Source organism: Sturnus vulgaris, chromosome 3, assembly GCF_052056855.1.
Source record: "Sturnus vulgaris isolate bStuVul1 chromosome 3, bStuVul1.hap1, whole genome shotgun sequence".
NCBI classification, from domain to species: Eukaryota; Metazoa; Chordata; class Aves; order Passeriformes; family Sturnidae; genus Sturnus; species Sturnus vulgaris.
Window position 1 is genome coordinate 66,269,538 of NC_142245.1, and position 11,018 is coordinate 66,280,555.

General features: G+C 35.7%; 1 protein-coding gene across 7 annotated transcripts in view; it reads left to right on the forward strand.

The window, feature by feature from the left end:
- FAM184A (family with sequence similarity 184 member A) overlaps positions 1 to 11,018 on the forward strand; it is a 72,958-nt gene that overhangs the window by 58,529 nt on the left and 3,411 nt on the right. For 2 of the 7 annotated variants that reach the window (XM_088161876.1, XM_088161877.1), the window contains 6 exons: positions 220 to 347; positions 2,487 to 2,671; positions 3,158 to 3,304; positions 6,190 to 6,307; positions 6,993 to 7,097; positions 10,761 to 10,963. In XM_088161876.1, coding sequence (XP_088018002.1) covers positions 220 to 347; positions 2,487 to 2,671; positions 3,158 to 3,304; positions 6,190 to 6,307; positions 6,993 to 7,097; positions 10,761 to 10,963 — 886 coding nt within the window. The remainder of the gene's footprint in view (positions 1 to 219; positions 348 to 2,486; positions 2,672 to 3,157; positions 3,305 to 6,189; positions 6,308 to 6,992; positions 7,098 to 10,760; positions 10,964 to 11,018) is intronic. The other 5 variants (XM_088161879.1, XM_088161880.1, XM_088161881.1 and 2 more) reach the window with 3 other exon arrangements.

Below are 11,018 nucleotides of genomic sequence, written 5' to 3' on the forward strand. Positions count from 1 at the left end.
AAATATCTCACTGTTAAGGCTCTTTTGGAAGGAGTAAGTGACCAAAATTCCTGATGGAGAACTGATATTTTCAAAAAGCAATAGGAATAAAATACAGGACAGTTACTTAGCTGATGTAAAGTGTACTTTAGGTCAGCAGCAATACTAGATGAAGCTGGACTGTTACTGTTAACATAAACACATCCAAAATAAACTTTTCTCTTTGTTCGTGGTAACCAGCTTCCTTGCGCTCAGAGCTCAACCACCAACATGCAGCAGCAATTGACCAGCTGAGGCACAACCATCAACAAGAACTGGTAGCTGCCAAAATGGAGCTTGAAAGAAGCATAGAACTCAGCAGGCGACAGGTAGGAGGCATGGCTGGCAACTGCCTGTAATATATGGCATGATCGATATTCATTTTTCCCTTTGCTGGAGGCAAGAACTGGTGTGAACAAACAACAAACATGTAATCCTTCAAAATCATCCAGCACCAGCAACTAATGTGTTCTTACCAGTTTTATAAACTTCCTTGCTTAGCTTTTTCTGCTTTCTACAAACCTTGTTCAAAGCCTAGAAAAGGCTCCCATATCCATGTAGTTTCCTCTCAGAGCTGTGCAGCCATCTGGGAGCAGTGCCATGGGAGGCAAGTGATATTCTTGCAAAATTGTACTCAGCTGCTAGCAGGAAGGAAAAAGCTGTGTCTCTTTGAAGCCTAAGAGATATGGCAAAAGAAGTGGTTGCTTATAATCAAATGATTGCTTCAAACTGAAGAAAAAAGTACACAAAAAAACCCCTACGAAAACCAAATCCCCAAAACCAGTATGAACTACCTTTGCTTTCTGTAGCAAACTGATTAATTCACCTTTTGTCTTTCATTTTTCATTTTATACACAATCAGTTTTTCTCCTAGAAGCTAAAAATTCAAAGTTTAAGCTCTATTGAAAGCCATACTCCTGTAAATTAGAGGACTGGAAAATTACCTCTTTATTTGCCTATATAGTAGGCTTTTCAAGATTGATTTACTAATACTCCAGCACCAAGGAAGAGGAGCTGGTTTAGAAATATATTAACAGAGGAAACAGGATTTGTTGGACATAGCCCATACACAAAAACAGAGACAGTTGAAGATGAGCCCTTTTTTAGCTATTCCTTGCTGGTTTAACAGTGTGGGCACCAGAGGCAAAAACATAGTGCTGTCATGCACGATTTAGGAGGATATAGTTTCAGTCATGTGTTGTTTAAGCCCAGAATCTGACACCTAAATGAGATGCCAGAAAGAAAAGTTTAAATTACAAGAACTGGTGTTGGATCTAGCCAAACAGGGTGTACTTTTTGCCTCAGTATAATGATCTGCTAAGTGAGCTTTGATTATACTGAGGGCAAAGCAGTTACTGAGGTTTCCTGTGTTAGAACACTCATCAGTTCACAAGATCAGGGTTGAATGAGATGGAGAGTGGTCTGATCAGAATGATTATATTTGCTACTTTTTGAAATATTTATATGTGTGGATGTAAATTTTTCCTCTACTTTTTCTTAAAACTTTAACATTGTCTTTATATAGGGAGATTCATAGTTATTTTTAATTGTCTGCTCTTAAAGATGCCCAGTGAAATCTGTGCACAAGGAAATATTTGTATTTCCTGGAGGCATGAAGGCACAAAACACAATTATACACAAAACTACTTTGGAATATCTGCTGATTTTCTCTGTGCAAACTATATGGTCATTAATTATTGTGAAACTGTAAGAAGTGGAATTGATGGAAATAGAAAACTCTGAAAAGGTTTTCATTACAGACATTTCTAAAACAAGGAGGCTTATTATCAAAGCCATTGGAACAGGCTTCAGCTGAGTTTCCCAGGTACTAACTTCACTGGAATTTCTTATGCAAAAAATAAAAAAAAATTCTTGATTGGTTGGACACAATATAAATATAACATAAACTGTTTAACACATATCTACAGCCACATATTCTGCTGTAAGATATTTATGATCTTTGTATATATTTGCAAGATAGGAGAGTTCTGAATCAGTTTTCGTTTGTGCAGGGCATAACATCCTGAGCAATTTTCTCCCATTGAACGGGGCTCTAAGGGAAAAATATGTTTCTCTGGATCGTATGCAGACAAGACAAAGAAAGTGAAATGTCCATTCCCTGGATCTTAGGAATACCTGTTTTTTTTTCTCTTGTATGTGTGGGCAAAAAGAAAATGTGATGAGCTGCACCAGTTTTAACAGGTGGTGATAATCATGGGTTTTAAGTTTTCTTGCAAGTAGAAATCATTTATTACATAACTTTGATTTCTTCCTTCTTTGTACTTTTACACAATAAAAAGCCCTTTCCTTTGATTATGATTTGAGTCAACTTCAAAAACTGAAAAAAATTGTCTGTTGGATGGAAAATTCTGCTCAGCTGTTGTCCTCCAAAAGCAAGTATTGTAGGCATCACCTCTGAGAAACAAGTATATTTAAATTTTTTTTTGCTGCTGCTATTTATATCGTAGGAAAAAGAATTTTTATGCCGAATATCAGATCTACAAGATGAACTGAGACACCGAGACCATCATATAGCTGAACTGGACAAAGAGATTCTGCATCTTCATGAAAATATAAGTGCATTGACAAAGGAATTAGAGTTTAAAGGGAAAGAAATTCTAAGAATACACAGTGAATCTAATCAACAGATCAGGTACGAAGTTTTCCACTCTAAATTCAAATCTGTATTGTTTTACTTACTGTTTTACTTTAAAAAAATTACCATTTGCAGATTTAAAATTATCCTCTTAATCAAATCATGTTACTTATCATTTAGTCTTCTTTAGTAAAGCTATGCTCTTTACTGGTAAAGTTAGTGACTATGCTGTGCAGTTAAGTGGTATTTCAGCGACACATTTTGGCATATCTTAGTAGCAGTTCACTCAAGTGTTGTTTTTGGTGGGATTTTTTCAAATTCATTATGTTTGTTTATTTCAAAAAGCATTAAAGGAGATGCATTTTCCATGAAATAAGCTAGAAGATTGGAGAACAGTAAGTAGTAGGCTTTGATGAATCAGTAATTCCTTCTGTGTTGTCTGATATTATGTAAAAGCCATTAGAAGCATGGCAGAAAATCATGATGAACAAAAAAGTCTGATTTTAGAATAACTCTTTTTTTAACAAAAACTAAATTAAACAGGATGCATGAGCAAGATTTAAGCAAGAAACATGAGAAAGAGCTGGATGTCTTGACAGCAGATCACATCAGAGAGAAACAAAGCATGCTGGCAGATTTTAATAAGACCCAAGAGCTGCTCAAGGAAATTAATTCAGCCTTACAAATTTCGTAAGTTTTGTTGCGTTAAAAAAAATTGTATGTAGCTGCATTTGAGTGAATAGTTTATTCTGGTGTCCGTAAGTTCCTGAAGATACTGCAGAGATGCAGATGTACAGATACCTCAATAAAGAATGGGGGCAAATCTTGCATTCTTTAGGCAACACTATTCTATAATCTTTAGGGGAATGTAGTGAGGTAAATTGTTAAGGGTTTGAGACCAAAAAATTTCAGGTAGGAAAGATTAAATCTGTGCAGTTCCTGGAAAAGTGGAGAAAACATCTCTTTTGAGAATACAAGAATTTCTTCAGAAAGTTTTTAAACAGTACAGTATTTACTACTAAGAAGTGAGATTGTAGCATGAGTGATGCAAACATTTCAGGTTTGGTAGCATAAGGAAAATTAGTGTCTGAAATTGATTGTAGTGTCTGAAATTGATTGTAGTGTCTGAAATTGGTTGTATGAACATAACAGTAACAAAAGGCTTAAGATTTAGTCTGAATAAAAATGCCACCAGGGATTAGACCACCTAATGGTGGCAGAAGTGATGTAATAGTGTGTCACCAACCAGTGTTTTCCTGTCTTCCACATCCTTCATTCGCTGTCTCTGTGGTGTCACCCATTTGGTCACAGCTTCTGGCTCAGGTTTCATAGCATGTTGAAGGCTTCCTGCCACAAAGTTGTCACTAAGGGATTTGTATTTGCAGCACGAAAGATATATGGCAGAGATAAGAAATTGGTTCTAAGTTTTTGATAGAAAGCTTTTCTAAGTAAGTATCAGTTCCAAATGGACAGTAAAGCCAAAATGCATCTAGCTTTTTCTGGATAATGAGCCCTCAGAAATTGCCTTCAAATAAAATGGTTATAAAATTCTAGTTTTCACCTCCTTGTAGCTGTCAACATGCATGCTCTTATGCCCTGATAAATGTGGTACCTTGCCGTTCAGTAAATTAGGTGTAAACTACTTCCATTTTGCTGCATTTATCTTGTATGAGAAACAGGCCTATGAGCAGCCACCTGAACTGTTTTGGAACTGTTTACCTTAAGTGTTTCCCTCATTAAGTTGTTTGCTTCTCAGTGTCAGGGAATATTCTGAATTTAGCTGGCTTTCTACTCCTCACTCTTGCTCAATTTAGAGCTTTGAGGAAGCAGCCACTGGCCTAAAATCAGCAAGCATCATCCAGGGTGTCCTGACCTGGCTTTCAGTATTATTTTTCTGTTTACAGTGAAGCAAGAAGCTGTCCAAAGAGGAAACTATGTAGAAAGGCAAATAAATTTTGAAAACCAAACCAACCAAACAAAACAAAACAAAACAAAAAAAAAAAGAAAAAAAAAAGAAAAAAAAGAAAAAACAAACCCAGAAATGCACACATACACCCCACCAACCCAGAGAAGTTTTATGCAGCTGCTTCTCAAGTAACTGTTCACAGGTTCAGCCTCACCTAAAGCGTGGCCTCATGAATGTTTGTGAAATGGAGAGTGTGTCTTGGAATAATTGAGAATGGGTGTCCTTAATTAGGCTCTACAGCTAAAGTCTTTACATTACAAATTATCTATCTGAAACAGAAAAAAAATGTCCAGTTCTCTGAAGTATCTGAAAATAAAATGACAGCTGTGTGTAACTATCTACTGTACTCTGGGGGTCTATGTACAATAGCTTAACCCAGCATAAAAAGTATGCACAAAAATTAAGCCAGCTGAGGCTATTTTTGTTCTGCTGAGTCAAATGCCTTCTCTGCAAGTAAAAACAATCATGTTGTTCTTATTCATATTGTTTTATGTAAATACATTACATAATCTCCTCAGAATATGTACAGGTTATTTGAAGGTTATTAAATTATCAAAATAATATTAACTGCTTTTTCAGCTGCAAATCAAAGTAAAAATCTCATAGTTGCTTTTGAATGGAAAATACTTATCTAAAGTGAAAAACTGTGTCTACTTCCAGGTGCCTACAGTTCATTTAATTCTTGTGGAATCAAGCTTGACCTGATTTAGATTCAATATAATTCATAGATTTTTCTCAGCATTTGATTGGGATTTCTTTTCTTTTTTCACTAAGTTTGTTAAATTTCCTGAATCTGTTCTGATACTGATACTTGGTTCACTAATCTACATGGGGGCTGAATATGTGAGAGACATATTTTAGTACTTTCTTTTGAAACTATGTTTAGCATCATGAGCATGTTATTAGTTTAAAGGAGACGCAATAATTTGAAACTGTCATATCTTCAAAACTTGTTCTTTAAGAAAAAGGGATATTTATGTAGTTATTTGTACAATTCCTCTCTCAGTTGGCTTATTTCACTTCTCTCCTTTAATGCTTTCCCACCAAGCATTTCAGATTTCCTCTTAGTTTTTTTTTTAAATGTTTATCAGTTGTTACATTAGATATCCTAATATCCAAGTGTTATTCCTTTTGTTTTGCAGCTCGTTCCTTTATTTCATCTCTGATGGTACTAAGTAGCTTTTGTGGAGAGGAGTTAGTTACCTATTAGTCTTCAGTGTTCTTGGGTGTCTTCTGTTCCAGTGTGTTCCACGTGAACTGAGCAAGATGCTGTGATTTTGAATGCCTTATTTTTAGCCTGACTTAAAAGTGGCCCTTTTAAAAAATGCAGTAGTGCATGCACGAGAAGGATGTTAAGTTTTTAGAATGTTCCCTCGATTATTGGTTGCTGGAGCAAAAGTTAAGGTTATTGGGGTTTATTTGTTTGTTTTGGTTTTTAACTATCTAAAGTGGAAGGAGAACATAGAAATTAATTTCCTTCAAGGTGGTAAGAAAATCATTCTCTGTTTTTATTCCCTGAACTCTCTTTTGTACTTATCAAAAATGTGACTATTCACTCATCATTTAACACTGAAACAGGCTAAAGGGGATATTCTTCTTTTCTATAAAGTTTAGAAGAAATGGAAGAAAAATACAAAAACAGAGAATCAAGACCAGAAGACTTGCAGCTTATCTCAGAACTGAAAGACCTAATTGCAGAGCGGGACCAACTCATAAAGAAATTGATTGTAAGACTTCTATGCTGTCTTGGTGCAATGTCTTGACAAGTACAAAAGTTAATCTGATTCAAAGTGTTTGAAATATATTTAAAGAACCAATCCTGCTAGCATGTTAATCATATTCTTTGACACGTTATTCCTCTGGTTTCAATGACTCATAATAGTAAAACTAATTAGATACAGAGTGTTTTCCAAAATCAAGCATAATACATTATTACAGGAAGTATTTTGGTATGTTCTTTATCAGATGTCTCCTGCCTCCAATCCTGGGACAAGCCATATAAGAAATAGTTTCTTCTGTGGAGTTCCTAAGACCAACATCCTGACCCACTGAGCTTCCCAAATTCAGAGCACAACACTCTGACTTGCGTTAGACTAATTAGATCCCAATTAAGAAGCAAGAAGGAATGAGGAAATCAAAATTGATTGAAGATCAGAATTTAACTATACTGAGTCTTTTGCATTAGGCATAATCCATTAGGCTGTGCTCACTCTCAGGACCATGGACCTGCATAAATAGAAATTATTTAATTATTCCATATAACAATATATAAAAATGAAATGCAATTTTTAGAATTACCAGTTTATTTTTAAATGTAAGCATAAATTTATTTGAGAACATTTTACAGGCAGATTTGGCCACTAACTGATTGAAAATGCATAAAAAGGAGTTTCTATCTGTTATTCTTTTTAGGAGGACAAAAAGTTCTATCAGCTGGAACTAGTAAACAGGGAGACTAACTACAACAAAATGTTTAATGCAAGCCCTAATGTTGGTGTTATTAATCCATTGGTGAAGGTATGTTCCATGGACTTCATTGCTAAAGTAAAGAAAAAGAAATCTAAAGATATAGTAAAAAGAAGAGATATATGTGTGCCTGCATCTATACATAAATCACTCTTAACAGACATGTTCAAAACAAGGAACATAGTTTTCCATTTGTCTACTTATTTTTGTGTAGGTTTGTTTCTTCTGTGTTGTTGAGAGATCCACTGATGCTGTTGCCCTGCTTTGCTTGACGTGTGTGACATAAAACACAGTTCTTTATCACAAAACTGCAAATTTAAAATGGAAAAGTGACAGAAAGGCAATAAAGGGTAGAACTGTATCATGCAACAGAGAGCAGTGACATCCCTAACTGGTTTTAGTTTTGTAATTTTTCTTGGGTATTATGGAAAGTGCAAGGCCACTTTGCACTTTTTGGGAAGCACTGAGGGTGGAAGAGCGTTAGAAAGAGAGGGAGAGGAGACAGTAAAAGGGGAATTAGGGTAAAAGGGGAAGGGGGAAGCATGTGTGAAGGGTGTTATATGAGTCTGAAGGGGGAAAGACAAGACTAATATTAGAGAAGTGGTGGCAAACCAGTGTGGACAGTGGAGGCTGCAAGAGACTGAAGTCAGTCTCGAGCCTTCTCAGTTATTGTCACCACCTATACAAATGAAAGAACGTCAGTAGCGACATTAGCCAGTTCTCTCCATCCTGCTGAGTAGCAGCCAGGGAAGGCTACTGTACACACTGGCATAGTAGCCTTCCTGTGACTTCAAAAGCCAGCAGCATTCCTTCTTGAGGAATGTGAATAGACTGTTGTAGAGTACATAAATACTATTCCTTTTCACCACTTCAGGGGTGAGTTCTCTGACATTTCCTTCCTCCTTGTGATAACCCACAGGTTATTTCACTTGCATGGAGGGGGAAGAGATTTGTAGAGACAGAAGAAGTTGGGAAGGTTCTGAAGCAGAGGCTAAAAACCTAAGGGGCACAGCCTGAGCAGCTCAGATGCTCAAGAGCTTCCGTGGTCAAGGTTCAGGCTCAGGTTATTTAAAAGGAGGTCTAGTTCCATTATTTGAAATCAGGCTGTGCTTTTTTAGCCAGCCTTACTGCAGTTTCACATTAGATCAGTGTATTTCGATCTTCTGCACAAACTCTGCTGCAAAATGGCAATATTTTCCTATGATTTTCATGAGCCCAGCAGATCTCCTAAGCTTTTCTGGATGCCTATTTTTTATGCTAACTGCATAAAAGAAATTAGTTTGGGCCCATTAGAGACAATAGCAGGACTTCCAGATATAATTTTAATGGTTGTTTGAAAATGTTGGAAGTCTGTCTGAATCACCCATTTACAAAGATGTAAAATGTAACCATTTAGTATATAATGTTATGTTTTGTGTGAAATCTGAAGTGTTTGGGAAAAGTACTTCAGCATCATATTTCCATAGTGATAATTCACATATTTTATAATGTGCGTCTATCACTTAAAATGTTTAGACTTTAAAAGTGTCTTGTATGCCAGAACATTCTGATCTTTCATTTCATGAGTTGTGGACTATGTTACTTTGTTTTGTCAAAACACATACTGTGATATCAGAGAATGAATTACAAAGAAACTGAAAATCTCATTCTCATTTCTTTTTTTGTAAAAAAACCCCAGAAGTTATGAGTTACTACAGGCTTTGCATATTAATGCAAAATAATTGCAGTATGTGTTAGAGCTTCTCTAATTTCTGCAATTGATCTGTTTAGTGTAGTATTACATTCTTATATCTAAAGTTTCTTAATACTTTGCATGAATTTCATGGGAACAATACATACAGTTTTGTCTCCAGATTTGACTGCTTCAGAAGCAAAGATTTTTTTATAGCTACTATTATATAAATCATAGTATTTTTCTAAGCACTTATGTGGATAACATAAATTTTCCAGAAATGAGCCACCTGTGGAGCACATAGATTTAACTACAGTTTGTTTACCACACTGTTTTAGTAACAGCATGTATTGTCTTGCAAGTGTATTTTACATACAGTTGGTTACTTTCATCAAACTATTTCTTCTTATTTCTTGTTTCTTCACTACTACAGCAGACATGTATGGAGCAATCTTAGTTTAATCCTTTGTAGCTGATGATCATTCACTGTGAAGTTTAGACCCCACTTTTTTCTATTACAGCTTTCTGTTAAATTGCTGGGGTATTTTAGCTGTGTATTGACAAACACACCCAAGAGTATGTGTCTGCAATTAGTATCATTTGCATATGCCTGGAGAGGCATATGCATAACCCTGGAGAGGTCAGGCACTGGAATCAAAGCTAGCAGAGAGCCTAAGAGAAGAAAGTACAAACAAACAATAGGACCCTCTGTCTCCAGCTGAACTCATGCCCACCTTCGAATAGAGCAGCTCTCCTGTTTCAGGTGGAATTCTGCTGGAAAAGATTATATAGAAACAACGTGAGATTACACTTGTCTTTCACTATATTTAGTTCAAATATATATAGTTAATAAGCCCTGAAGGGGTTTTTCTCCTAGCTACTTTGTTAGGGTTGCATATAAGTAATAGGAATTATTTATTATATATTCAAATAATGTCATTGTATTTTTGAGGAAGGGGTTTTTTTTTATTGCTCTGGGTATGTCGAAACTCCTGTTTTTGGAAATAAGGCACTTTCAATTTTAGTATTTTATTGTGGACATGAAAAATGTGATAGAAGTCAGAAAAACAGACCATGTCCTGTCAGACAGCCATTTGAAAGAAAAGTGATAGAATTATTTGAAACATCCTTCTGCATTAAAATATCTATAAAAACAGAGAGGATCACTGGCTCCCTTGTATGATCTGTTCTGTAAAATAGCTATATAAAAATAGATTTCCTAAATATTTTTAATCCCTTGCAATGCTATCAAAAGAACTACAGAGGGTATTCTAAAAAAAAAAAAAAAAAAAAACCAACAAAAACAAAACAAAACTTGTTCAATTGTGCCATCTGGTGTCTAGAAGTGGCAGCTGGATTAACATCAAAGCCAGGCCTTTTCTTTGTGCAAGAAACTGGACTCCTGTACAGTAATATTTTTATCTTTAGCTGTATTGCTATAATGTTTTGCTGACTGAGAGGGTATATAAATTGCTGTGAAAGAAGTGTAGGTGCTTTTCTAGGTTTCATGGTCCAGTTACTAATATGTGCCTCAGTGATGGAGTGAAATGTGTTGGAGGGACCAAATTTTTTATCATTTAAATTTGCTGTAATTGCATTTGATAGCAAAGCTGTTTCACAGATATGAAGAAAATATTTAAGTAAACATGAAAGATTTAACAGACTGAAAGGAAATTTTCCACAAGATTGTCAATCTCCAATGTTTAAATAGACCAATACATGTTTAAATAGAGCCAATGTTTCAATATAACCAAAACGTTATATTGAAAGATCATACACTCACGTGATATACTCATTGATTATTACACTAAATCATAGTAACTTAATCATTTTGATTAGAAATTCGATTTTTCTGTGAAAATTTGTGGAGTTCAGGTCAAAGCAAACAGAAAACAACAACTGTAAGAAGAGCCTAATCTGTCCCAATTCTTCTCCTTCAAAAAAACCTCCAAACCAATCATCAATAAAACTTCTAAATTAGCCAATGTCCTCATCTGTCCTGGTGCAAGAAGCCTTCCTTACGTTTGTTATTTTTAATGCAGCAAAAGAAGAAGAACGATAAATCAACAAACAGGTTTGTGAGTGTCCCCAATCTAAGTGCTCTGGAATCTGGCGGAGTGGTGGGCAATGGACATCCAAACCGCCTGGACCCCATTCCTAACTCACCCATCCACGATATTGAGTTCAACAGCAGCAAACCACTACCACAGCCAATGCCACCCAAAGAGCCCAAGACGTTTTTGAGGTGAGCACTGCCTCACCAATCCTTTTTTTTCTTTTTTCTTTTTTTTTTTTTGCTT